This window comes from Colletotrichum jinshuiense, chromosome 1, assembly GCF_051148585.1.
Source record: "Colletotrichum jinshuiense chromosome 1, complete sequence".
NCBI lineage: Eukaryota > Fungi > Ascomycota > Sordariomycetes > Glomerellales > Glomerellaceae > Colletotrichum > Colletotrichum jinshuiense.
The window spans coordinates 4,787,361-4,814,512 of record NC_139302.1 but is presented as its reverse complement, the minus strand read 5'-3'; the positions used below and the strand labels follow the sequence as shown (position 1 = coordinate 4,814,512).

Genomic DNA, 27,152 nt, shown 5'->3' with positions numbered 1-27,152 from the left:
TCCACCGGTGCTTGTGCTCAACAACGGGGCTGGCAGAATGTTGCTTGGGGCGGGTAGGAAAGATGCACCCCGAAGGGGAATCTGCCCAGCCCAATGCCAGGTGGCGATGGGATACCTCGGAAACCAAGACCGTAGTAACCCATGCGCTAACGTCTTGACTCGGTCGCCAACGGGAAACCTCAAGGGGCCATGTAGGTCGTGGGGTACAGCGGTGCGCCCTTGGCCAGTGCTTTCACCTGCCGATGAAACCACGTAATGCGTGTTGGGAATAGTCTCATTGTTCTGTGCTATGCCCGCCGACAAATCCAAGTCTAGACTCAGGAAGGTTGTCGATCTTCTGGTCGTTACTGCGGCCCGCGAATCGTCAAGCAAGGAAGGTCGGTGCTTTCTTCTGCTTAGGCATATTCCGGGGGGACAGGACTGCGAAGAGAAAACTCACAACAGATACTTCGGACAATTTTACTGTTTGTAGCATATCGACTACGGGATTCCAGAGACCCCTTAAGCCGAGCACAATCATGTCAAATTTGCAACAATTTCGTGGCACCGTAGTTGGTTGCTGTGTGGTTTCGAGAGGCGAAATAGGTGCCTGAATACGTGTGATACCCCGCCCCACAGCAAGCCGGAACAAGGGCGGCGATTTTGATTTCATTGATGGCGGCGAGGTATGTATGTTTTGGGCGGCATGTTTCGCAGAGCAAGCACGCACTTGGCAGCAGATCGGGTCGGCTTTGTTGGCGGCAAACCCCGGGATCGCGGCCGTGTTAGAGATGAATAGAAGAATGAGGTTGCAGGCGCGGCCTTTGCTCACTCAGGTAGGGGCAACTGGTAACGCAGGAACGGTTAGACATGCATGGATTGCTGGGCACAGCTGGTGCTGGCTGCTCGAGGCAAAAAGATACGAGGGCCTTCGTAGTAGGCGCATTGATCGCCGTCTGGTCGCAGTTTTGGAAGCAGGACCTCTTGTCCGCAGGCAAGACATGTGGCGTCACAGAGTGCTGGGCCGGGGGCTGGGACGGGAGGGGGCAAGGACAGAGAAGAGCAACCCACACCACACCACCCTCTTGGTCTCTTCCCCGGGTCATGGGTAGGGCAATTTGGCAATGTATGGTTTGAGATAGCTATCGCCATAGCTCGGTGTAGAGATCGCACTACCAAATAAGATGTCAGTGTCAGGCCATATTGACGCCGGGCGATAGCGGTGGGTGGGCTATCAAGGTTTGAGCTTGGCCCGCTTTGGCGACTTTGGTGTTGTGAACGAACGGTTGGGATTGCAGCGTCGCTAGATGAGCAGAGTTGCCCGCGCAAAGCAGGTAGGATGGCGGAGAGAGCATGTGGCCGAGCAAGGAAGCACTCTTTACATAAGAAAAGGAAGGGTTCAGGGCAGGAGAAGTAGTGTAGGTAGGCAATGCAAGGGAAGCGAAAGAAACCCCGTGGGATACTCCCACGATGGAGTCGGAGTCAGACTGGATGAGACGAGCGTCCGAGCTAATCACCCCGTGGGCTGCAATGCCTGCCTATGCGTTGCCCCGCAGGCAGCTGCATGGCCGGCACGTATGTGTATGGAGTGTGTGGGCGAATGTTTATGTGATGAGAATTTGTGAATTAGACGCGATATTCATCAGCAAAAGCCAATGCCGGGGTTGGCACTTGACCGGTTGGGGGGTGCCGGTACGGCAGTGAGGCTTCGGCCGAGACAGTGATCTCGTAAGTCAGACACGATCCCAAGGAAGCGCGATTTTTGAGGAGACGGGGAATGCAGAATTATGGGGGGTGCCGTGAAGAGCCAATGCAGACCATTAGGTGGGATACTTCGGAATGGCACGAGAGCTAGATAGATAGATTAGTAGGGTCAAATGCCAAGTCGAAGCTGAAGCAATCTGTAGCAATACCAAGCGATGACGAGTAGTACGAGGGAAACAAAAACAGCAGCAACCGCACATATATCAAACTTGGGCTACCGTACCGGGCTGTGGTTGACTGAGACTGGAGGTAATTAATTCGCAGCCAGCGAGCCAGACGGACGGACAGACAGACAGACAGAAAACGGGTGCTGGCCACGGCGTCCGTATGGATACCTACCTACCTACCTTGGTGCCATTCTGTTCCGCTGGCATTGGCATGGACCTCGACGTCTGATTGTAAGTATTTCTGTTCCATGCGTGCGGTGTGGTCTTGGGATGCGCTCGCATGGCGGCGCTGCGAACGGACGATAGGACGATACCAAGTATGTCGCAAGTAGTTCGCAGGAGCTGGCAAGTCCCGAAATACCAAGCCTGCCTAGGTACCTAGCTGGGTGCAGCAATGGGGGTGGGCGTGTCCCATATTATGTCATCCCGGTCCGTCCACCCGACGTCTTGTGGAGGTGGTCCACGTCCCTGCTGTTGATTGCCCCGCCCGCCCAGGAAGCGAAAAAGGCTAGACGCTAAAATGCAGCATTGTCACCAAACCTTTTCTGCCCATTCGTTTTTTTCCCTTTCTCTTTTCGTTTTCGAAGCGGGGGCCTACCTGCTCATTCAAAACGAGGGAGACAGGGGGACTGGCTCATTTACCACACGTATGTACGCTACGTAGGGTGCACGAATAGGACTTTTGGTTCGGGGTTTATTTTTTTTCGATTTTTTTTTTCGGTGGTTTTTTTTTTTTCGGGAGAGCTCATGTTGGAACATTCAAGGCAATCCCAGCAACACATCCGTCCGGCTGAGGTGTATGTTTTGCTGGTCCCTGGAGACCGGGGTCATGGTCGAACTGCATTGGTTAATGCGACCGGCTTGCACTTGGACAAGGCGAGGAAGCGAAGCAACCCAGACTGCAGCACCTCGACGCTCCACAGAGGCTCCATGGCATGGCACACAATACACTACTTGATTAGTAGCTGGATGCAAGGATGCCGAGCCTGACGGGGCAGACGACACCACAAACTGCAATGTACCTCACTTGGTCTCAGCTCAATCACCCGCTAGGCTAACCGCTTACCCACTAAACCGCAACTCACTGCGCTACGCCTCCGGCAGAGCGACACAAGCGACTCCCTGGAGCGGGTCGCATCCCCAGAAAAAGAGTGCGAATGTTGCGCAGTGCTTGTGCAAAAGTGTGATAGGCCGAGATGCGTAGGAACCGGCGACCTCAAACCCCCGGATACACTACCTGACATTCGCATTCCAAGGTGCTCTCCGGGCAGATAGATGGTGTGTCTAGCTGGACATGCATGCCGGAGTGGACTGGCTGGGCTGGACGGTTCAATTCCATTGCTGCAGGGCTTCGCTGTAGAGCCACTTGTATATTTGCGTTGAGTTGGCCGGTGACGGAACAGCGCCGTCTTGCCATTTGGTGGTGTTGGTTACACGGGCGTTGGCGCCATTGGATGCCTCGCGTGTCTTGTCCGCCGCCTGCCCTCCCTCTCCCAGAGCAGAGCGAAGGTGGTGGTGTCCGCTGTGCTATGTATGGTACTCACATAGGTAGTCAAAGGTAAGTAGGTACCTCACTACTTTACTACCTACCTACCTAATTAGTCCGTAGTCTGCCCACTTATGCACCTACACCAACGATCGATTGCGACGCATAGCAGAGCTGGCCAACAGAGAGCTCAACGGGCAATACGAAGTACACATCTCCCACCAGCTAACCAACCGCACATTTTGCTCTACTCTGCTCTGCTCTGCTTGACTCTCTACCTTGCTTGGCCTTTTGCCTTTCCGTGCCGCCGTTCGGATACTCTGCCTCGCCTTCATCGCACCTAGGTAGGTATCTATCTCTTTCTCTGCCTACCTACCTACCTACCTACTTCTCACCTCACACACCCGTCGCATCAGCTACCTTGTCTTACCCGACCTTACCTTACCTCACCCACACCACACAGCTTGTCTGTCCGACGTTGCACTTCTGGGCCCTACATTACTGGATATTCTAATAGTCGCGTAGCTCCATTCCTTTCGCCTCTCGTCGCATCGCACATCCATCCCCATGCGACAAGGAAAATAAACCCGTCAACACCACGGTCCCACCTCCGTTCCATTCCATTCCGTCCAGGCGCCTGCAAGCATGACCTAACCGCATCGATATTCGTCCTTTGCACGCGCATCCTCGTCTTGGACCGTTTCCGCCCTCAACCTGTTTCCGCGCCTCTCACACCCCTCTCTCTCTCTCTCATACACACTCTCTCTGTATTTTCCCTCTCCCCTCTTCTGCTCGCCGGCCACCAACCAGTCCCACGCCCCTGTCGGGCTGTTTCTCCATCAACCTAGACGTCGCCCGTTCCACCACCTGCGAATATCAACCACCGCCCACTTAATCCACTCTCGTCGTTTGCCCGCCATCGCTCCGCACCGGTACGCTGTCTTCCTCAATCTTGACTTCGGGAATGACATGGCTCTGCGCCCTCTTGCGACGGCCTGGCGACAATGACGAGGAATGAGGCCGGCTCCCGCTTCAGCTCTCTCACGAGCACCAGTACCGACAGCACCCGATCCTCGGCCACCGTCAGACCCTCTAACCCGTCGCCGGAATCGCGCAAGACGCCTGTGCGCCTGAAAACCGAGGGCAATGGATCCCTCGCAGAGAAGTGAGTCTCATGTCCTCGTTCTCGTTCCCGTTTGTCTTGTCCTGTCCCGGTCCGTACCCGTCCTTGTTGTCACAGTCGATCAATCAATCATCAACCATCCACCAGTCAGTCCACCAGCCCAAGCCAGCCTAGACCCAGCCCGCACCGTCCTCAATCCACAACGGGACCCCCTCCCCTTCCCCCTTCAAGCAACATAGGGTTGGGTAAGGAAGGTCCTTAGGTCTCCTCTTCCAGCACCCCTCCAAGACCCCCCCCCCATCATCACCCCCGTCGTCGCAAAAAAAAAAAAAAAAACATCAAATTCCTACCTACCCTCACCCTACGCCTCTTCCCTCTACGTGAGTGTGTGAGGTGATCCTGTTCTGGTTTCTGCTTGCCCTCGTCGCTGCTTCCTTGGTCGCTGGTCTCCCAGGTCTGGTGGTCTGGCTGGCTGGCTGGCTGGCTGGCTTGGTTGTGTCCCGCAGCTTTCCTTGCGCACCGCGGCACCGTCCCGAAACCCAATCCCTGGCGAGACACTTGTTGTAGCTTGTGCTTTTTTCTGCCCTTGCTGCTTGTTCCTGGCTGCCGGTGCTGTTGGTACTGGTGCTGGTGCTCCTACCTACCCTACCACCTTACCCTGTTGCGCAGTGCAGTCCTCGTCGTACCTCACAGCCAACGCGCTTGAACCAAGCCGCCTCACCACACCACACCACACCACACCTCTTCACCTTACCTTACCCTACCTACCTCACCCCTCCCCCTCGCCTCCGCCCTGGCCCCAGGCAAGCTTTGTCGTCGTCGCTCCGTCGGTGGAGCTCTCTGCTGTTTTCGATCTCTCCAGTCCAGCCCAGTTCCAACTCAGCCCAGATAATCCCATTTTACCTTCGCTTCCTCCCTACATGTTCCTTTTCCGACTGACAAGTGCACCCATAACTGACTGGTCCCTGCGTTACACCCCCGTCTAGATCCTTCATTAGTGATTTGAGCCCAGCCGAACCGCCGTCCTCTTCCACTTTGGCTTCTGCGCCGCGTGGAGCCCTGCCGCCAGTATCAACCAACTCCAATGTCTCCCCCCTTCGCGATCACCGTCTGAGCGACTTCGCCAACTACCGCCGAGACCTGGCCGTCTTAGAGACTTCTGGTGGCCGTCTGCCTTCCATCCAGCACAATCCCCCAACGGCCACTCCCTCGTCAATCTCTCAAGTCGCTCCCTGGATGTCGCCCTCCAACGGCGGTGCCACCGCATCCAACCCCCAGGGCCAGCTCAACACCACCTTCTACAATGATTCCAGCGATAACCTGTCCGTCGCTTCCCAGCTCTCGCCGACCTTCCGTCCGCCCACGAACCGAATCGCGACGCAATCCTCTGGCAGTCAAGATTCGCCCGATGCAGCCTATTTCGGCGACGAGCGACGGCCTTCGCTGGCCAGCATAACGACGTTGAGCAGCCAGGGCTCAAAGACGAGCATTCGAAGAGGTGGATTGCAAAAACTGCAGGGTTTCTTTGGGGAGGAATTTCCCGGCCGAGATGGCTCGGAAAGCAGCTTGCATTCCAATTCTGGCAGGGACCGCTCGCGTTCCTACAGCCACAGTCGCCCTACCAGAGATCGCAACCACTCTAACGCTACCGACCAGGCACGGGACCGAGAGGCTTCGCCTTCCTCCTCTAGGCCCAGGACACCCGTGCCGGCCCCCGAGGTTGTACCATTCCTCTACCAAGAGGCCGACGTGAGTAAACCCTACAATTTAATCCTATCCCAAGCTTTCTTCCCTCTTATCCCTCCCATCCCTCTCACCCGCACATATGTACACCCGTCCGTATGCTTGGCGACGCTATTACACATACGGGAATTGCGCCGCTTCAATCCATTTGCCTTATCTTATCTCCCATGCCCCTTCTCTCGCTCTCCTCCCGGTCGAGTCAAGCCTGCTAAACGTGCTTCAAGGATATTGCTAGGTACGGCGAAGCCCCAGTCAGAGACATTTTGAGCGGTCCCGACCGCGAACGTTACATGAACAACGAAAATCCCAACAACCCGCAAAACCCACCAAAGACCTCCTCATCCAGTCGCTCCGGCCATTCAATTGTGCATCTCCCCGGCCACCATCACCGCCACAACAGGAGCATTGACGATGGCAGGTCGCTTCGGCCAACTGTAAGCAGGGAAGATTCTCAGGCAAGCTTGCAGGTGCAGAACCAACGAGATCGAGGTGGTTCGGCTGCCACCGTCATGTACGGCTCCAATCGATCCCGCGCACAAAGCCCGACTCCAAGCGGCGGCTACTTCAGCTCGAGACACGGCACCATTGACGGCTCGACATCGCCCGGAAGCCAGCACCAGCAGCAACAGCAGCAACAGCACCAGCAGCACCAGCAGCAGCACCACTCGAAACGAAATCTGTTGCATCGCCTGCGGAGGAATAAGGACAAAGATGACGGAACGTCCAGGTTACGCGATTTGCCCGGGTCGACTAGGTCGTTGGCCGCGAAACCCTCGCGGCCTGAGTTCGTCAGGCCGGAGCTGTCGCCGTCTACCTTTCCGCTTGCCAACGCTGGCACCGAGCCTGGTCCGGATCAAGACCCTCGACTGGCAGCCTACAACCAGCGGAACCCGACGTTCAACAACAGATTCCCGTTTTCCAAGAGCAAAGGCCGGCAACAACGGCCGACGGACGTACAGGATGAGCAAATCGGCCCGACAGACAGGCAAGCTGGCGGCCCCGGCACTGTCTTCCACTTGGATACCAATCTGAGCGATATGGAGGGCATCCTCACGAAGCCTCCCCCGCTGACACCCATGGACCACACCTTTATCGCAAACATTGTTGACCCCGAAAAAATCGAACAACCGCCCCCCGTGCCTGCGAAGCCCGACGTTATTCCTGGGCCCAACGGGTCATGGAACGCGCCAGACAGCTGGGCTGTTCGCCGCAACACCGAGGACACCACCTACCAGGCGCCCGACATCGACGACATTGGCAGTCCGCCTCGTCCAGAAGAAAAGATGACACCCTACTGCATCCGGATCTTCAGGTCTGACGGGACATTTGCGACGTTGTCCATGGCACTCGATGCCAGCGTCACCGATGTCATATCCCAGCTTATCAAGAAGACGTACGCGACGGACGGATTGGAGAATTATCACATTATTTTGAAGAAGCACGATTTGGTCCGCGTCCTCGGAGCTCCCGAACGACCGCTTTTGATGCAGAAGAGGCTGCTGCAACAGATTGGGTACGAAGAGCGGGACAGGATCGAGGACGTCGGTCGGGAGGACAACAGCTATCTGTGCCGGTTCATGTTTCTCTCGTCGAGAGAAAGCGACTTCCACTCGGTCACGAATGACCTAGGCCTAGGACGCATACAAAAGTTCAACCATGTTGACCTATCCGGCCGCAACCTCATCACTATTCCGATTTCGCTCTACTCGAAGGCATCCGAGATTATCTCGCTTAATCTCTCTCGCAACCTGTCTCTCGATCTCCCTCGTGATTTCATTCAGTCATGTCAAAACTTGAGAGACATCAAGTTCAACAACAATGAAGCCCGGAGGTTGCCTCCGAGTCTTGGGAAAGCCGCCAAGCTAACCTATCTCGACGTTTCCAATAACCGACTTGAGCAGTTGGACCATGCCGAGCTGCATGGGTTGCAGGGCATACTCAAGCTGAACATAGCCAACAATCGCCTCAAAGCCCTCCCGCAGTATTTTGGCGCCTACAAAGCCCTCAGAAATCTCAACATCTCGTCCAACTTTTTGGACAAGTTTCCTCTCTTCCTCTGCGATGTCGAGAGTCTTGTGGAGCTAGACCTCAGCTTCAACTCTGTTAGCAACCTGCCCGACGAAATCGGAAAGCTCAGAAACTTGGAAAAGTTCGTCATCACCAACAACAGGTTGTCCAACGCTTTGCCCGAGTCTTTCAGACAGCTGTCGGGTCTTCGAGAACTGGACATCAAGTACAACGCCATCACAAGCATCAACATCATCTCTGAGTTGCCCAAGCTCGAGATTCTCTCGGCAGACCACAACAGCATATCCCAGTTCGTTGGCACCTTCGAGAGGATACGAAGCCTTAAGTTGAATTCGAATCCAATCACCAAGTTCGAAATCATCGAGCCTGTTCTGACGTTAAAAATGCTCAATCTGTCTCACTGTCAACTAGCGAGCATCGACGAGACCTTCAACAACATGCTCAACCTGGAGCGTCTCGTTCTGGACAAGAACTATTTTGTCTCCCTGCCGCCTCACATTGGAAATCTCAGCAAGCTGGAACATTTCAGCATTGCAAACAACAACGTCGCGGAGCTGCCCACGTCGATCGGATGCCTCACGGAACTCCGCGTGTTGGACGTGCGGAGAAACAACATTAGAAAGCTGCCAATGGAGCTGTGGTGGGCGAACAAGCTCGAGACCTTGAACGCATCTTCCAATATATTGGAAAACTTCCCAAAGCCGGCCTCTAGGCAGCCGCGGCCGACGGGCGAAGAGGCCCAAACACCAGCGACCGTGAATAAGCCGAACCCCATGGAGCGCATTGCCCAAAGCCCCCTCCTGGAGGAGTCCCCGGACAGTTCCAGGAGACCTAGCCAAAACTCGTCGTCAACGCTGCTGAGCGTCGGGCCATCGCCTGTGCCAGGCGGTGGCGACAGGAAGAGCTCGGTGGTGTCGGTCTACGGCAAGGGCGGCCGAAAGACATCGGTGGTATCCAGGTCGACTTCACAGGGTACTGTAGCGACAGTCCAACCGGCTTCGGCCCCAAGAAAAGACTCGAGCTTGTCGTCGAGGCTCTACACGACTTTTGCGGGGTCGTTGCGCAACCTTCACCTAGCTGAGAACAAACTTGAAGATGAGGTTTTTGACCAGATCACCATGCTCAACGAGTTGCGCGTACTCAATCTGTCGTGGAACTATATTAACGACATGCCACAAAGATCCATCAAGAGCTGGCCACAGATGGTGGAGCTCTACCTGTCTGGCAACGAGCTGACGACGCTCCCGGCCGATGACCTCGAAGACGCCAGCCTGTTGCAGGTTTTGCATATCAACGGAAACAAGTTTACCAATCTGCCAGCCGACATATCCAGGGCCAAAAAGCTTGCAGTATTGGACTGTGGCAGCAACTTCCTCAAATACAACATCTCCAATGTCCCATACGACTGGAACTGGAACCTGAACCCGAATCTGAGATACCTCAACCTCTCAGGCAATAAACGCCTGGAAATCAAACAAACTGTGGTCGGCCCGACGGCTGCAAACCGAGAACAGCTTGCCGACTTCAGCAGACTACTGAACCTCCGAGTTCTTGGCCTCATGGATGTCACCCTAACGCAACCCACGATTCCCGATCAAAGCGAGGATCGTCGTGTACGAACCTCCGGTTCTCTCGCAGGCCACCTTCCGTATGGTATGGCCGACACTTTGGGAAGGAATGAGCATCTGTCGACCATCGACCTTGTGGTACCTCGTTACAATTCCTCAGAGACCGAGACTCTGCTGGGCTTGTTTGATGGGCAGGCGCTTTCAAGCGGTGGCTCAAAGATTGCCAAGTACCTGCACGAGAACTTTGGCCACATCTTTAGCATGGAGCTGAAGGCACTGAAGACGCGGCTTAATGAGACGCCAGCAGATGCCCTTAGGCGTGCCTTTTTGTCGCTAAACAAAGACCTTGTCACCATCGCCATTCAGCACACCGAGGAACGCTCTCAAAAGACGCATAGGGGCTCCGCGCAGCCGGTTGTGCTAAGCAAGGAGGACCTCAACTCTGGCGGCGTTGCGACCGTTGTCTATCTCCAGAACACTGAGCTTTATGTCGCCAACGTGGGCGATGCTCAGGCCATGCTCATCCAGACTGACGGTTCTCACAAGATACTCACGCGGAAGCACGACCCAGCGGAGCCAAGCGAGCGCCAACGCATCCGCGAGGCTGGTGGTTGGGTGTCTCGTAACGGCAGACTCAACGATCTCCTTGAAGTTTCGCGGGCCTTTGGCTATGTTGATCTCATGCCAGCGGTCCAGGCCGCACCTTACGTCAGCAACTTCACAATACGTGAGCAAGACGACATTATTTTAATAGCCACCAGGGAATTCTGGGAGTATTTGGATCCCGCTCTGGTCGTTGATTTTGCGAGACAGGAACGCGGCGATCTGATGCGAGCGTCACAAAAACTTCGCGATCTGGCCATCGCCTACGGCGCAACGAACAAGATCATGGTCATGATGATGAGCGTTGCTGATCTTAAGAGGAGGGTTGAGAGATCAAGGCTTCATCGTGGCCAGAGCATGTCGCTGTACCCCTCTGGTGTCCCCGACGATCTACAGGTACAGACACGCAGATTCAAGAGGCCCAAGGGTGATGTTCTTGACTCGACGCTGCAACGACTCGAAGCCGAAATTCCGGCGCCGACAGGCAACGTATCTATCGCGTTCACTGATATCAAGAACTCAACAACGCTGTGGGAAATGTACCCGGCCGCCATGAGATCTGCGATCAAGCTGCATAATGAGGTTATGCGTCGACAGCTGCGGAGAATTGGTGGATACGAGGTCAAGACGGAAGGCGACGCGTTCATGGTATCGTTCCCCACGGCCACGTCGGCACTTCTATGGTGTTTCGCCGTCCAGATGTCGTTGCTTGATGTCAACTGGCCCTCCGAAGTTCTCAATTCCGTTTCTTGCCAGGCGCTATACGACAAGGACAACGCCTTGGTCTTCAAGGGTCTCTCCGTTCGCATGGGTATTCATTACGGTGAGGCCGTCAGCGAGATGGACCCTGTGACGAGGCGTATGGATTACTTTGGACCAATGGTCAACAAGGCTTCCCGTATCTCCTCGGTTGCCGACGGAGGCCAGATCACTGTCTCATCCGACTTCATTTCGGAAATTCAACGCTGTCTGGAGAACTACCAGGATACAGACAGGAACGGTTCAACTGGGTCCGAGGACACGTTTGATGACGACATGGGCATCGCCTCGTCGATCCGCAAAGACCTGCGCTCTCTTAGCTCACAGGGCTTCGAAGTAAAGGAGATGGGCGAGAAGAAGCTCAAAGGTCTTGAAAACCCCGAAGTGGTGTACTCCCTATACCCTCACGCACTCGCGGGCCGCATCGAGCACCACCAGCAACACGAACAACGCACAGAGGTTGACAAACCCGCTATACTTCAGGCCGGCAGCGAGTTGGCCTTCGACACCGAGTCAATCTGGGCATTATGGCGTGTCAGTTTGAGACTGGAGATGTTGTGCAGCTCACTTGAGAACGTATCCGGTCGGGGCCTGCAGCCACCTGAAACGGAATTGCTAGAGCGGATGAAGCATCGCGGGGGTGAGGTCACGGAACGGTTTTTGCTCAATTTTATGGAGCACCAAGTGAGCAGGATAGAGGTATGTCCAACAGAATTCGTCTGCGAGGCCTCGACTAACATAAGTATCAGACCTGCGTTGCATCCCTATCACTTCGGCACATTGTCTTTGGCAGCGCCCCCTTGGAACAGCTTGAGGACTTGCGAGCTCCTATGAGTGACATTCTTGATCAGGTCGCCAAGCAGATGGCCGAGCTGGCGAAATACAAGGCGTTGTATGGCGAGTTGGACGATACTGAAGACGGGAGTGAAACGGAATAAGAGCAGCGTGGCGAGCGTTCATTCATGATTCTCACGCGGCGGCATTGCATATATAGTATACCTACGACGCGAGACAGCGTCCTGTCAACGACAACAATACCTGGATACCCGTTTCTTTCTAGGGGGGAATACGGCGCTTCTTATATAGTTATTCCATTCCTGTATGATGCGATTACGATACCGGAACGGTTCTGGCGAGAAGCGGGTCGTCACCTGCTTTTCCGGGTTTCATTGGTTCACGGGGTTGGTTCACTCGGGGAGATCAAGCAACTAAGCCGGATGGATATCGACGGCATGTTAGATGCAAGGGGGTGGGGGGCTGCTTTCTGATTCTCGCGGGCACGGAAAGGGGCCAGGCAACAGCAAGGGAGGGGTTTTCTTGGGTTGAATGAAAACAAAAAAAAGTGTTATGGTTGAGTGTGTGTGGCTTTGGGTTGGATAGGGAGGCGGCTAGACGCGGTATGACAGAAGTCTTACGGATGGGCATCTGGTAAATGGAGGGGTTGCAAACGAGGCTCATTCTGATGGCCTTGTGGTAGGATAGTGTCTGCCTGTTTTGTTGCATAGAACCAGAGCTCAAGGCACGGCGTCCGGAATGATCAAACTAGTGCCTCCTACAATTGACCTCTCCCCATGGGTTCCTGCGACTTGGGCCATGAAGACTTTGGCCGTTGAAGTGCCGAAGGGCAATCGATACCCCCCCTCACAGGGAGAACACGCATGGCAACTCACCATTTGCAACTTGCGGCACAGACAGGAGAATGCTTGGATGGAACACATTCTACTATACATCTTGACACTGCCATATTCACACGAATTGCAGCGCATCCAAGCATCTACGCGGAAACAATCCGGGCACCGGCACCGGCGTCCTTGATCCGCTTCATAATCCGAATACGCGGCTCCATGCGTGGCCCAACCCACCAACCGCCCGTCAGCGCCCGCGCAAAATCACGCACCCGCTTCACCACCAGCCCCCTGCCCAGAACCTTCCCCTCGCCTTCTTCCTCCTCGTCTGCTCCAGTCGCCGCCTTGGATCCGGGCCGCAGCACCTCAACGCCGGCGTACGCCTGAACGACGCCGACCGTCTCCCACTGCCCTCCCCTGACGGAGGCCGGGTCTTCGGCCAGGACGTAGTCGAAGCGCGACCAGAATCCCGGGTCTTCCAGCACGGCTTTGTCTTCGGTTTTGTCGAAGGTGAGGATGGGCTCCTCTGCTCGGCCGCTGGTTCCAAGCGCTCGGGAGTGAGGGCTTTTGGGGAGGCCGAGACGGTTTTGGGTGAAGAGGGTGACGCCCGTCATGCAGCTGAGAACGTCAGTGTGGACCGCCGTGACGGAGCTGGGCGAGCCGGAGCTCACGATGGTGTGGAGTTGGCGCAGGGCGTCACCGCCGGGGTAGTTCAGGGAGGAGAGGAGGAGCATGCCCGTTGAGGCGGCGAAGGACGCGAGGACGCTTAGGCAAAGGACGCCAGAGGTAAGGGTAAATAAGAGTGACTTTGAGCGGCGGGCGAAGATGAAGTTCGCACCCTGGGCGGCTGCTGCGGTCAAGGAGGGAATGGCGTAGAAGATAAAGCGAGCTTCTTTATGGGGCTGGATGGAGTAAATGGCCACGAAGAGGAGGGAGGGGATAACGAGGCCGCGAGCGGCGCGCGAAGTGCCCGGCTGCGAGAGGGCTAGGGGAATCAGGACGGTGAAGGTTAGGGGGTTAACAAGCAGGCGCGGGAGGGCGGAGGTGAAGTAGTAGTGCCAGGGGGAAACGCCCCAGTTGGACGAGGAGCCAAGGACGGCGTTATAGTAGAAGCCCCAGAGTTCGGGCCAGAGGGGTTTCTGCCAGAAGTATGAATCGAGGGGTATGGAGACGACGAGGGCGACGGTGAAGGAGATAAGAAAGGGGCGGATGAGTTTGAGGATGGTGGTTTGGGACGATAGGAGAAGTTGGAGGCCGGTCGTGGCGAGGAGAAGGGCGACTTCAGAGCGGAAGATGGCGGCAGAGAATACGAGGAGAGAAATTGCGACGCGCTGTCGAGGGGACCAGACCTGGGGGTCTGGGTGGGGGAGGAGATATGCAGAGGCGAGTGTTGCTGGTGAGTGTTAGTCGTTTGGATCACATAGGATCAAGAGAGACGAAAGTTTGAGGGGGATGTAAACTCACTTAGTCCAAAAGCAAACATGTTAGGTAACGTCCGCGAGGCGTAAAAGACGATATGAAACTGGCTTGCTAGCAACAGAACCCACCACCTGGCTACGCCAGCCCCTAATCCCTTCCCCAAGCTACGAGCAAACACGACCAGCGCGGCGGCGTTGGCGAGGCCCAGTAGCGCGCGGACGACGAATTGGGCGTGGGCGAAGCCAACAAGGTTGACGAAGGGTCCACCGAGACCGGCGAGGAGGATTGGGCCGATGAATGTTCTGGGCACAACGCCGGGAAAGTCGAAGTGGTCATAGGTTGCCCTTAAACGGGCTGCGACGTCGTGGGTGGGTGTGCCGTAGACGAGGACGTCATGGGTGGCTTGAATGTTGAAGGATTCTTCCACCTTCGTGTCCGGAGCCAGGAGAAGGTGAATAGTTATGAGAGCCGGGATGAGCCCCATGAGGGCGGCGTCTGGATGCATTGTGTTAGTTGACTTGATAAGATTTGGGTGTGTTGGGTTTACCTATGAACTTCATCGTGAGAACGACGTCAAGGGTAAAATAGCAGACGTGGTGGGTTGAGAGACAGAGAGAGGGAGAGGGAGAGAAGGCCTATCTCATTGCATTAAGGAGAGTAAATGAGAAGTAAAATGTCAAAGATGTGTTGTGAAACGGTTTGCCCTGTGCTTTTCACCTCATGGCCGTCGATATCAATGAAACCTCACGACTTTCCTATTTCATTTAGAGCAGGTGTAAGCTGGCGTCTCGTGCCTGCCATGCCAATAGGCTTTGAGCGTCCGTGCACAGTCCAGCACTTTACCTCCACAGCTAGTGCAGCTGCCAGTGGACAGCTAGCTGATTGACCAACGTCGTATCCGTACCTGCCTATGCCTACCTGTCCAGTAACCTCGGGGCAGGGATCTTCGGAACGGATCAACACCGTCCCCCAACTCCCTTCAAGCTGTGGACAGCGCAGCGAACACCATCACCACCTGGCTCTAAATCCCAGGCTTCGTTCCCGCAGGATAGCTACGGAATCCCCCCTTACCCCACGATCGCACAAACAAACAATCCCTCTTTTCTTCCTCCTGCGCGCCGGCTCACGCCTACGAGACCGCTACGATGTACATTCTAGGAAACTTCCTCTACAGTTCGTCCGCTACCAGTTCATCGTCTAAGCTTTGGCAGTGTACCTAACCTCCCTTCCAGTCGCAGTTCTCCTCATCAACGCCATCGCCGTCCTATCAGAAGACCGATTCCTCGCGCGCAGTACGGAATACCTCCCCCTTTATCCGCTGAAGTTAACACACTGGGCGAGAGATTCAATAAATGCACTTGCAAGGCAAACCCGCTGACACGGAGCTCCCAAATTAGTTAACCTCTCCCCCTCCTCCTACGACCCAACCTTTGGCTCAAGCGCCGATGCCAGCGTCAAAGCCAAAATCATCAACCTGATCGCCAGTGTGCGGACGCTCATGAGAAGTACGTGCGCTCCTCTCTTCGCCTCTATGAATCAGCGCGACCGCCGTCGGTTCCACGATCCAAATACTGACGCAACCTCCGCAGTACCGTTAATTGCAATCAACACCCTCATCATCCTGTACGAGCTCATTCTCGGATAAGCAGAGGTAAAGGCAGAGCTGCTTCTTTTTGTATCATATGGCTTGAACCGTTCACAGCATGGCATCATCATGGTTACGAACCGGCGTTGAGGGGTTGAATGCGGGTGGGTGGTTTTGGTTGTCGGCGGGGCACAATCGTCCAACCTTTTGAGGAAAACATGGGCGAATTTAGAGGTCCCAACGATATAACGTCACAGATTTTGGGCGGGAGGAAGATGCTTCAATTATTCCATACCAAAGGCTGGCTCTTCGGAGCGTTTCTGCTCACCGTCCTTAGTGCTGTCGGTCATCGGCGACGTCTTGTGCTATTGTACAGCCCGATATGATGCCGGGGAAAGCAACGCTCAAGATGCCATCATCACACGTGTCCCTTCGCCTTCATTAAGTGAAAACTATTATCCAAGCAAACCACATCATGCTCGGGTATCTGCTCGCGCCGAGAATCCCCCGTCCCCGATGTCCTTCATGTACCTGATTGCGACTCGCACCGGGGGCAAGCCATGTACTCCGTCCATCGTACAGAACTCCCCTCCTCGACGCCTTTTTTTTATGTATGTACTGCAATGAACCGAAACCCTCAATGAATCATCATAATCTTATGCACCTCTTCATGACAATAAGTTGCCACTCTTCTTCCTGCCAAGGTTGAAACTGAATCGCTCCTTCAACTCTTTGGGTTTGTCTGGCTGGGTAGGTGTTCCTTCGGAGCCGCTGTGTCCGTTCTCCGATGGCTGGAGCGATTCACCCTTCTCCTTGTCTTTGCTGAGGAATCCAAAACTCTTTTTGCTCATCGACTTGCTTGCCCGACTGGATCGGTTGAGGAAACCACCTGGAGCCGATGAGTCCTTCTTCTTGGATTCTTCATCCTCTGCCGATTTCTTGCTGGCTTCAATTGCTTTGCGCAGCTCTTCCTGTTCTCTTTGATGGGCGTCCCTCATTCTAGCCATGTTCTCCCGTCGTTGCTTCTCTTCAGCTTTAGCCTTGTCCTTTTCTGCCTGTTTTCGGGCTTTCTCTGCGGCTTCCTGCTCCTTCTTTTCACGCTTCTTGTCATCTTTCGACTTCTCCGTCTTCGCCGCCGTGTTGGACCTGCCGAGGCTAGATGAAATGGGAGGGGCTGCAGGAGTGGCGGGTGTGTCTGGCACTGGAGGTAGCTTCTCTGAGGGTGGAGCGTCCACTTTGCCTGGTGCCGTTTGCGCGTGCGCAAGATTGGGAAGCGGGTCTCGTTCCTCGACCGGGCTGACGGGTTGTGTAAACTGCTTCGAAAGAGGTGTTGTGCCATTTGGCTGGCCGTTCTCATGGGCAACATTGGCGGCTTCACTGGCGATCTTGACCTCCTCCAATCCCTCGGCCTCCATCTCAGCCTGCACCTTTTCGAAGGTGGTTTCCTGATAAAAGAGGACGTAGGCACATGCCATACCAGGCTTGTCGCCAAAGAAGTTCCGAACAAAGTGCTTGTCGACTGGCTCCACCATCTCATCGTCGAAGAGAACCCAGCCCCGGTCCTTGGTTTTGATGACCGAAACGTAATGACCGTGGTATGCATTTCCTCCAATGTGAACAACAACAGCATACAATTCGTATAATCGGTCGGGGTCCTCTGCATCGTCAGTGGTGTTGAACATGCGCAGATGGTATGGGTATACGACTCGATGGAAGAGCTTCTGCAACCGGCTGTAATCCTCAGTGTACTTGAAACGCTTAAGATGCAGTGCCAGGACTTTGGGTAACCGCTTTATCTTCATTCGCTTTTCAGCCTCCTGAAGCCCGCCGCAATGGTCGCAGTGGAACTTGTTCCGCTCGCACAACATCTCTTCAGCGGAAAACTTGCGCAGGCAAGATGTCACTGATGAGTGCTCTTCCAAATCGATAGACAGGTCCAGAAACGTCTCGTCCCTTTGCGAAGCCGTTTCACAGGTGAGGCATTTTGTTTCGGACGTCAATACGCCTTCAAAGATGTCGTGGACCCAACCAGTTCCGGGTGATCCCATACCATTTACTGGTCGGTTAATGAGGTTCGTAGCGCCAAGAGCGTTCTCCACGGACTGAATCAAACCGTCTTTGTTCTCAGCCTCCCGCTCTTGGATTCGTTTGGCATTTGTCTCAACGTTGGAAATGACATCGTTCAGCACGAGGCCGTAAAACTCGTGCGCATCCTGGTGCATCGAGTTTCGGAACATCTCGTTGTCCCGCTTGAAGATCTCCAAGAATCGCTGTGGGCTGAGCACACCCGTCCTGGTGTTGCTCTCAATGAGGGCTTGGAAGATGTCCTTGAGACCAGTGAAGGTGCACTCTTCCATGCCATACGCGGACGGGTTCTCTTGCGCCAATTCCAGAATTGGACCCTTGATCATGGCCTGCTTCTTCTTGTATTCTGGCGAGTCGGGCTTGTCTTCGGGCCGTATTCCAGGCGCCCCGGGTGGAGGGATTCCTGCGGTTATAGCCTGTCTGCGCTTCATCGATTCCGAGGCACTCAGGCCTTTTTGTTTCGCTCCAGGTGTATTCGGGGGTTCTTTCGCAACTGGCGGCCGAATTGTCACATTGACTTTGGGTCGGGTTCCGTTCGGGGTATCAGTAGGCGACAGAGGCGGGTATTTGACAACATGGTCTCGAAAAGATTCGGAGTAGAAGAGGGCTTGGACAATCGAGTTACAGTAGCTACAAACGAGTCAGCAAAATAACCAAGCGACGTTGACGATGTCACATACCAAGTATTGCCAAACTATACGGCTGATCAGCATTCGTTGTCTCGGGAAAGGCGGATTGCGAGACCGGGGTTTCAACGACTTACATTCTCAAGGCCAAAGAACTTATCGGTACCGTCTTCCCTCAATGGGCCAACGGTTTGCAGCATCTTCTCCAAAGGAGTAAGCTCTGGAGCTGGCTCTTCCTTGCCGGTCTTTTTGCTCGGCGCATCTTTGCTCACGGGGCTCGATGTAGTCTGGATACCATAGTCTGTCAGCAAGGACGTCGCGTACGCGATGAGAGAAGACAGAGGAGATGATCAATATTGACGGCCGGAAAAGACGGGAATGGAACTTTAAAGCCAAGCAACGCACATTTCCGGCATTCTTGAGTTTGTTGAAGAAGCCAGCCATGTTGGCGACTTCTTGACAAGGTAGTTGGCAGTCGAGGCAAAATCGAGTCTTGGTGGGTGGTATCTGCGCGAGACAAGCTCACGGCGGCCGAGCAGACGGAGCGAACTCTAACATGCGATAGGCAATTGGGCTTTTGATCGATGATATAATAAGGAATGAACTGCGGGGAGCGGCAATATCGTGTATTCCGGCAGATTCGACCGATGCGCGCGAGTGTGGCGCAGAGGAGTAGGGGTCGTTCCTTCGGCGATTCGGCCGAAGTCGCGGGTGGTCACTGGAGGGTACGATGGAATGCGAGTGAGTGAGGAGCGAGAGAGGGAGAGAGGGGAGAGAAAGAGGAGAAAGAGAGATAGGTGTCAGGGGAGATTGGATGCGGAGGGTGGTAGAAGCAGCATTTGCCAGAATGGAGAGGCAGGACCAAAGCCGCGTGAGAGAAGAGGAGATGGCAATGTGGGAGACGGAGAAGCAGCAAACAGGCGTAGCAGCCGGGCCACAACAAGTGAGAGGGATTTGGACTTGGGGTCCTGGGGTTGATGGGCGCAAGAGCAAGGAGGATGGAGGCGAGTTTGTGGGTTGGGGGGCAGGATGGAACAGGATTGGGCAGTGGAAAGCGCGACAGCGTATCCGTACGGATGGCGGCGACAGCGACAGCGACAGCGACAAGCGACAGGCGACAGCGACGACCTAGAAGGTCACTAATGGGTGGCTGCTAGTGGTGGGGGAAGTACGGCGAAGGGCTCCACTCAGGCAACCCACAATCGACGGTGTCAGTGGAGGGAAGGTGGAGGCCGGTGGAAGGAATCGAAGGGTTGCAACACACAGAAGGGGGCTAGTTCGTCCGCGAGTGCAGGGCTAGACAAGCCAGGCATGGGGTTCCCGACCAGGGGGTGGCATGGAGCATGGAGCAAGTTGGCATGGACGCTGCCTTCCTTGTCTCTCACTGGGAGAGTCGGGAGAGGATGAAGTGAGGAGCTGGAGGAAAGCGGGTGGCAGGGCAAGTCATGACATGACATGACAGAGAGAGCAGTAGCCGCGCCACCCCAAGGCTGGAGAATGGAGGCTGGAGGCAGGTGGCCGTGAATAGAGAAGGACAAAGATCCGGGTTGAGACAAAGACAAGAAGAGACGGAGACGGAGGCGGGAGACGACGAAACACAGATAAACGGGCTACGACCGTATCTGACCTTCCATGCTTGATGGGAGATGTCGGGACGAGTGCGAGGGAGCCAGGGCGCTGGGTGTTCCTGGCAGCGGTTCCAAGCAGCACCTGGTTGGCGGGCAAGGCGAGGTGAGGACGAAATAATTTTGACGGGAGCGACCGGTTGCACTAACAGTTGAACCGACAGCGACCGGACGGTTGTCAGATCCCGTCTGGGCAACTCGAGCCTCCAAGGACGAGCAAGGCAATGTGTCTGTACCAACAAGTTGCAGACTCGGTGTGTCTGACGGCATTATTATGGTTGAACCCGAGCGCCGGGTGACTTTGTTTGCCCCATCCCACAAGAACTGTTACCTACCTGTCTTCTTACCCGGCCAAGACAAGACAGGCAGTCGTTGGCCATGCTATCTCCTCGTGGCCTGACCTGGCCGATGCTTGATTGCATGGCAGAGCAACGTTCTACAGGCCAGGAGGCCAGGCCAGGCCTATCCATTCCATGCAATGCGAGGCCACAGCAGCCAAGGCAGCCAGAAGGGCAAACAAGCTCAGCGTCTCTCACACCACACAGCAGCATGCAGAGCGACCCTTCCATCCATGTTCCGCCGTAGTAGGGCGAGGCATTCTGCGAAGAATGTGGCCCAGCGGGAACCATCTGAAAGCCACCCGCAGCTTGGTGACACGACCTCGGGAATCCTGAGACGCAGAAGTCGAGACAAGTCACTATCTATACCCAGCTATGATGTCGGGGCCAATGTTGCCTCAGTGAAGGAGGGGCCGACGAGCTTCACCGTTCGTCCACACAGACCGTTACTGATAGCGCCAAAAGTACCGCGAATATGGTTCCTCACCCACCCTGCTGACCAACATCAAGGCACGGAGCACACAACAGCCTGGCATGCGAGCAACCCCCCTCCCTCTCCGCACTTTTATCCACCAGAAGACAGACACTACCCTGTCGCGTCGGTTCACCCAGCCTCCAGGGCGGAAGCCCAAGTCGAGTCCGATCCTGGAAAATCCGCAGCCAGGGTAGGGTGGCAGGTGAGGTACCCGTGAAATGTAACTATTCGTCCCCTGCGTACTTACCGATTCCGGTGGACTATCTATTCAGACTGTGAGACAAGGGCGCATGTCACCCGCCTCCAAACTGGTGCTGCACCAAAGAATAGTTAGTCGTCGGGTCAGTTGGCGGTCGCACCTGCCCGACACGACGCACCGTTGGAAAGCTGCCCCTCGGTTGGTTATGGTCAACTCGGGTTGCCTATCCTGCCCTTCTTTGTCTCGCCTAAACAGGTTGTTGATTCCACCTTTCACGCTCGCATTGCTTGTAATTGAGACCCGAACGCCGGTGTAGGGATTACACTACGTACCCGGGAGACCTGTTCATGTTAACCCCAGCCATTTCCGATCCACGTTTGCAGATCTACGCTTGACTTTGCACCGTACACTACGTCGACGGCAGGCCGGTCACGTCACGACCCCTAATTCCCAACAACAACAGTAACAACAACTGACGACCACCTGGTCATCTTCACCTTGGGTTCCCTCGTCTCTCCGAGCACTTGCAGCACCCTCTGCGGCACAGCAGCACCAAAAGCACCTCACGCGCTACATGGGGGCTAAAAGAAGCTCGGGATGTGTTCCGCAAATGTCCAAAACAGACGGCCCCGAAAAGAGGCACGTCGGCTACTGCTACTGCTACGGCTGGGCTGGGTGGAGTGGCTGTGGCTGTCTTATCCCGGCATGTCTCCGAGGTCGTGTGGCCATGATTAGGATCTGGAATTTTGCTGAACTAACCGTCCAAACGTCCAAACGCCCATTAACCAGGGGTAACTGGGCAACAAGTCTACCGGTAGTCAGTAAACTGTTGTTGATCATTCAACCAGTCTTTCTGCCGACCAAACTTAGCCGCCCCAAGCCACCCAGCACCATACACGCTCACTCATTCGCACTCGCACATGCTGACTGCTCAATCGGGTATGAAGGCGCTCACCAGGCTCCTCTATTTGGTGGGAAAAAACATCCGATGGCTTTCACGCCCACAGCCTGGGAAGTATTTACAGCAAGCCTTATGCCGGCATCACCTTCCCCGCATGCTAGAGCAAAGAAAAGGGACAAACCTGACTAATGAAAAATAAAAATATAAAAAATAACAGAGGCGTGCCTCCTGAGTCGTTAATGTTGCAGGCTTCGGTGTTGGTGACGATCGATGAGACGGACATCGTCCAGGACAGGCACCCTGCGACTTGCTCTTGACACGGTCGGCAACCTTGGCTAACAAGGACACCGAATCCCACATTCCCCGTTCTCCGTTGTCTGCAGTAGCATTTTTTCATTGTTTCCCGTTTCCATTATCGCGGTCCTGGGCTTGCCGCAAGGCCGTGCGTCTCGCACTAGGGCACCTCCTCACTCGGCCAAGATCCCCTTTTCTTACAGGTTACGAGTTGCGACTCGACGCAACGTAACGCATCCAAAACCCGCCTTACCTGAAGATAGCAGATTCACTGCAACGAGGGTGGGTGGATAGACACCCACCACATACCAAACACCCATGGGTGGCCACTGGCGTGACCGGCCGACCTGTCAGGTCAGGCCAGGCCACATTCCGCATTACAACCCCAGGCAAGGCCTCTCCGCCCTGTTGGATCCCTTGGTGCGGCGCGGCCACCCCAAAAGATGTCGTTGCATAGCGGCGGCTGGTGAGAGAGGAGAAACCGCTCGACGCTACTGGTTTGATTCTGCCTCCAACTGCCCCAGGGACGACGCCGCTGCTGCCTTCATCCAGGCTGCTGGCCCCCTAGTCCATTCGTCGATTCAACATCCCGTTCTTACTCGGCCCCATCTCAAGACGTGCCTCCCGACTTTGTCCTTCAGCACACCGTGTCTGCGCATAAACCCAGCAGCGGAGAAGGGCTCCGTCGATCTGCTACTGCTCGCCTCCCCTTGTCTTTGTCCAGCATGTCCCCTCCCACCAGGCCCGGGGAACGCTATTGCTCCAGGTCAATGTATATGCGGGGGATATCCGCTCGACACCAAACGAGCGTCCAATTCACCCTGCCAATCACCAGCGCAGCCGGCGCCATTGGCTTCGCCGCTGCACCTTCGTCACATCCATGTCCGATCGAAACATTTTCTTCATGGCTCATCCTTAGCACACTGGCAAACCCTCAGCTCCTCAACAACTCTGTCGTCGGACAGGTATTATCCATGGTCAAACAACAACGTCTGTCCAAAAACCCCTCCTCGTCGCTTTCTTGACACAGACTGCGGGCTGGTCCTCCCTCGAATGCCCTCGGGGAGTCAGGACCGAGAACAAGCCCAACCCCCTCTTCGTAGCCGGCTCGGGCTATTCCCGTCGGTGCCTCGCTCGTGGAGCACCTTGGCTTACTTGATCGTGCATCCTGAGCCAACTCGAGCCCACTAAAACCCTGCCTCCCCCCCCCCCATCACAGCGACCGACTGGGTGGGGTGCACCGCCAGAATCACCCGCACTCACAACCCCTTCACCACAAGCCCGCAGCCGAATACCGTCTTCTGGTAGGTCAACGCCCTCCATGCGCCTCTCTTGCCGGCCCGATTCCCACGAACTTCTGGAAGAAACGGACGTCATGCCCTGCATCTCGTCGGTGCCGTCTTCCCCACTACCGCCCAACTGTGCTATGACGAAGTGACTACCTTAGCTGTCTCTTATTTCCCCGGCTTACGGACACATTGCCCTGAGGTCGCCAACGGGGTATCCAGACGGTATTGGGAGAGCAGGCACAGGGGTTCCAAATCCTCCAAAGGTTGCGTCCTTTCGGGAGGAGGCAGAAGTATTGGCCGGTTCCCGGCATCCGGCAAGTCGGGGGGGGGGGGGGGGGGGGGGGGGGGGGGGAGGTCTTGCCCGCGCCTCAGTTCGGACGGCCCAGTCGTCCTGACGCCTTGAAGAGGGTGGAGATGTGCCGCTCCGGCGTCGCCGGCATGCGGGACTGGCCAAAATCTTGTCCGTCTCGATCTATGGCCGCTACTGAGGCTAATGCATCCTAGTGTGCGACAGAGAGACGGACAGACACACGTTTCTCTGATATCCAATGTGTGACCTGGCGAGACATGAAGTTGACTGCGCCAAAGATTGCTGCTAGTCCTTCTTTTCTCGAGCCCCTCTCTCCTCTCGTGACTGGGAACTTTTTGAGGCACCAAGCCAGAAGCTTAACTTTGCTCGGCACGGGGTGTAAAATATTTCTGTGAGAGGACGTGGACGCCGTTAAATATTAATCAACACAACCAGACATTGATCTAGCGCTAGCATCTCGTGGTTTCCGAGTAATTAGCCGGTCTGAGACGACAAGACGTCTCAAACGGGAAGGCTTGTACGCCCTCTAACATGTTCTGCGAGGCTCAGATGGGACACCAAGGCCCTATGGCTCGGGACAGGCGTCAAGCCCAGCGCTCCGGGCAACTGGGTCTCCCGCGATGACAGACGACGCTCTCTTTTGGCCGCATGACTTGGGTGGGCTAATAATGTCCGATATGTGATGTTTGGCAAGTGAAAACCGATAGCTCCTTCGACCGCCATTCCAACGCAAGACACACGCCACGAGGCTCATATATGCAATATCATCTAGCACAGATAGTGCGGTGTGTAATTTTAGATCCGGGGACGTGGTAGCATCAGGGACGTTCTCCGAACATTACGCAGGCGGGCCCACGGCTAGATCACTGGCGCGTAGAGAGAGAATAACTGCAATGCAATGCCAAATGGAAGCCGTCCAGTCTTTCCTTGCCTACGACTAACCACTTCAAGGTTGATTGGGCTTCAATTCACACAAATTCAGGAGCTCCAGGTAGTACAAATAATGAAACTGCGCAAAGCCTTCCATCGGGATGAACCCTTAGCGTCGAGGGTTACAGCCTAACCTGATCACCGACTCACCTACAGCGACTCACTTATTTCTCCTCGGCCGGGGGGGCAGCTCCTCCGGTGGTCGGGAAACCCATGAAAATCTTGAAGTAGTCCTAATCCAAAGTCAGTCGCTGGCAACTCTGCAAGCCTCAGGCGAACGCCACTTACATAGATCATCCACTGGAGACCGGTCAGGGTACCAATCATGACAATACGGACGGGCAATCCATTCCAAAGACCCGAGAATCCGATGTCCTTGTAGATTCTGCCCATAGCAGCCCCGAAAGCCTCACCCTGTCCACGGTTCGCGTTGAGCTTGCTGACCATGACATCGGCAGGGTGAGAGACGATGGCGCAGAGAATACCGGCAAGGTAGCCACCAACGAAGGAGACACCAGTCTGCGCCGTCTTGCTGTAATCGCTCTTCTGGCCAGGGAGGCGGTCGTAGATCATCTCAACGATGGTCTCGAACGAGGCAAACTTCATCATGGTATAGGGGATCTGGCGACCCCAGAGTGGATAGAGACCCTTGTACAGCCCGCTAGCACCCTCCTTGGCTACTATCTTGCTGATGCCGTCGAGGGTACCCTTGTAGGGAGAGGGGATGCCTCCCTGCATCCGGACCTTGACGGCCTCGAAGGGGCAGAGAGCGATGTCGGCGAGGAACTCGGCAGAGGCCGAGGCAGAGAGATAGAGGACCGTCTTGTACTTTGCGGCGTTTTCGGGGCCGGCGATGTCAGAGTAGGTCTTCTTGAAGTATTCGTACCAGCCGTACTTAAAAGCGCCCTGCGCTGAGTAGCCCCAGAAGGTTGGGCCCCAGCCGGTCATGATACCGCGGAGGCCCTCCTTCCTGAAGATGAGGCCCCAGGCTTGGAAGTTACCCTTGTACAGCTTGGAATCGATTTGACGCCGAACCTTTACGAGATCCAGAGGCGTCACGGCGGTATGCGTCAGGCCCTGCCTGTGGTATTAGTTGGCTGCAGTTTTCATTCCCGGAAACGAAGGTGATGGTAACTCACGCAGGCCAAGAGACCGCCGATGGTGCAAGCAGCATAGTAACTGCCCGAGTACAACTCAATCTTGCCGCCGGCCTTGGACTGAGCTTTGGCGCTGGCCTTTTCAAACTCGGCCTTGGCCTCGGCGCTGAGCTTCTGTGCCTTCCCTTTGACATCGTCGACAGTTGAGAAGGCGCCGTAGAGCTCCGGACGAGCCTGGTAGCGCGATGGTCTGGGTTTAGCCTCGGCGTCCTGGTGCTTGGGGGCCAGGGGTGAGGAGAAACAATCCTTGAGGATGTCTTGTCTGGGGTAGAGGAACGACATGGTCGGGGCGCTGCTTCGTCTAGACCGGGACCGGTTCGTGATCTAAGCTATCAGTATCGGAGGTTAGTTTAAACTTGGGAAGTAGAAAGCAAGCGAGCTCCCTGTGAGACAAACTCAGGGCGCCGAGCTTGGATGCAATTGAGTTTCGCGATGCTCGGTGAACCTCAAGGAGCTTGGTATAAGGCGCAGAGCAGTCGCAGTGACCTACAAAGTGGAAGAGTCGACAAAGGGGCAGAAAGGGGCGTCAACTCACCTGCAAAGTGAGCCGGCGATGCCTCAAACTCAAAGGATGAGAGATACGCGCGGAGAAGCCACGCGATACGAACAATCGTTTACGGTTCAAAGAGGACTTGGAAGTTGGACTTACACTTGACGCCCGAAGCTGAGAAGAGGCGGACTGGGAATGAGACAACGCAGAGGAAACACAGATTTCCGCGTCGCATTTACACACATGCAAGAGATTGAGATTGAAGATAAAGTGAACAAGGCAGGCAAGCAGGTTTATTTGCATCGAGTACGTTATTGGGCGGAAGGGGACGGGGCCGAGCACCCCCAAAAGGGAAGATGCATTGGCCTGGAAGGCTGCGCTGGTCACTTCAAAGTTGAAAGTACCTCGCGCCCATCAAGATGGTAGCTGGACGTGGCACTTGCCGAGCGGGCGTTGGAGCTTGTACCGCTTACGCGCTGTTGACCATCGGCGGAAGTGCTCGGGTTGGAAGTGTGACATCACAAGGGGAGGTGAAGCTGAGGTGGGGCCAGGTAGGTGAAGGATCCATATCGTTATCGCACACT

General features: G+C 55.4%; 5 protein-coding genes across 5 annotated transcripts; 2 read left to right on the top strand and 3 right to left on the bottom strand.

Moving 5' to 3' along the window:
- Positions 1–4,400: 4,400 nt before the first annotated feature.
- EsH8_I_001249 (adenylate cyclase) lies at positions 4,401–12,158 on the top strand (the record flags this gene model as incomplete). Its single annotated transcript, XM_083268662.1, has 4 exons — positions 4,401–4,561; positions 5,506–6,268; positions 6,487–11,919; positions 11,970–12,158. 4 exons carry the CDS (start codon positions 4,401–4,403, stop codon positions 12,156–12,158), a joined length of 6,546 nt encoding a protein of 2,181 aa, XP_083119100.1.
- Positions 12,159–12,994: 836 nt separating this feature from the next.
- EsH8_I_001248 (dolichyl-P-Man:Man(7)GlcNAc(2)-PP-dolichol alpha-1,6-mannosyltransferase) lies at positions 12,995–14,824 on the bottom strand (the record flags this gene model as incomplete). Its single annotated transcript, XM_083268661.1, has 3 exons — positions 12,995–14,238; positions 14,310–14,759; positions 14,812–14,824. The coding sequence occupies 3 exons, from the start codon at positions 14,822–14,824 to the stop codon at positions 12,995–12,997; spliced, it is 1,707 nt and encodes a 568-aa protein (XP_083119099.1).
- Positions 14,825–15,409: 585 nt separating this feature from the next.
- EsH8_I_001247 (Yos1-like protein) lies at positions 15,410–15,909 on the top strand (the record flags this gene model as incomplete). Its single annotated transcript, XM_083268660.1, has 4 exons — positions 15,410–15,437; positions 15,497–15,556; positions 15,662–15,769; positions 15,854–15,909. The coding sequence occupies 4 exons, from the start codon at positions 15,410–15,412 to the stop codon at positions 15,907–15,909; spliced, it is 252 nt and encodes an 83-aa protein (XP_083119098.1).
- Positions 15,910–16,517: 608 nt separating this feature from the next.
- Positions 16,518–19,004, bottom strand: EsH8_I_001246 (ubiquitin carboxyl-terminal hydrolase family protein; the record flags this gene model as incomplete). Its single annotated transcript, XM_083268659.1, has 4 exons — positions 16,518–18,564; positions 18,615–18,628; positions 18,698–18,847; positions 18,966–19,004. 4 exons carry the CDS (start codon positions 19,002–19,004, stop codon positions 16,518–16,520), a joined length of 2,250 nt encoding a protein of 749 aa, XP_083119097.1.
- A 6,081-nt stretch (positions 19,005–25,085) lies between these two features.
- EsH8_I_001245 (Cu/Pi carrier) lies at positions 25,086–26,360 on the bottom strand (the record flags this gene model as incomplete). The annotated part of the gene is made up of 3 exons (XM_083268658.1): positions 25,086–25,154; positions 25,210–25,998; positions 26,061–26,360. The coding sequence occupies 3 exons, from the start codon at positions 26,358–26,360 to the stop codon at positions 25,086–25,088; spliced, it is 1,158 nt and encodes a 385-aa protein (XP_083119096.1).
- Positions 26,361–27,152: the final 792 nt, after the last annotated feature.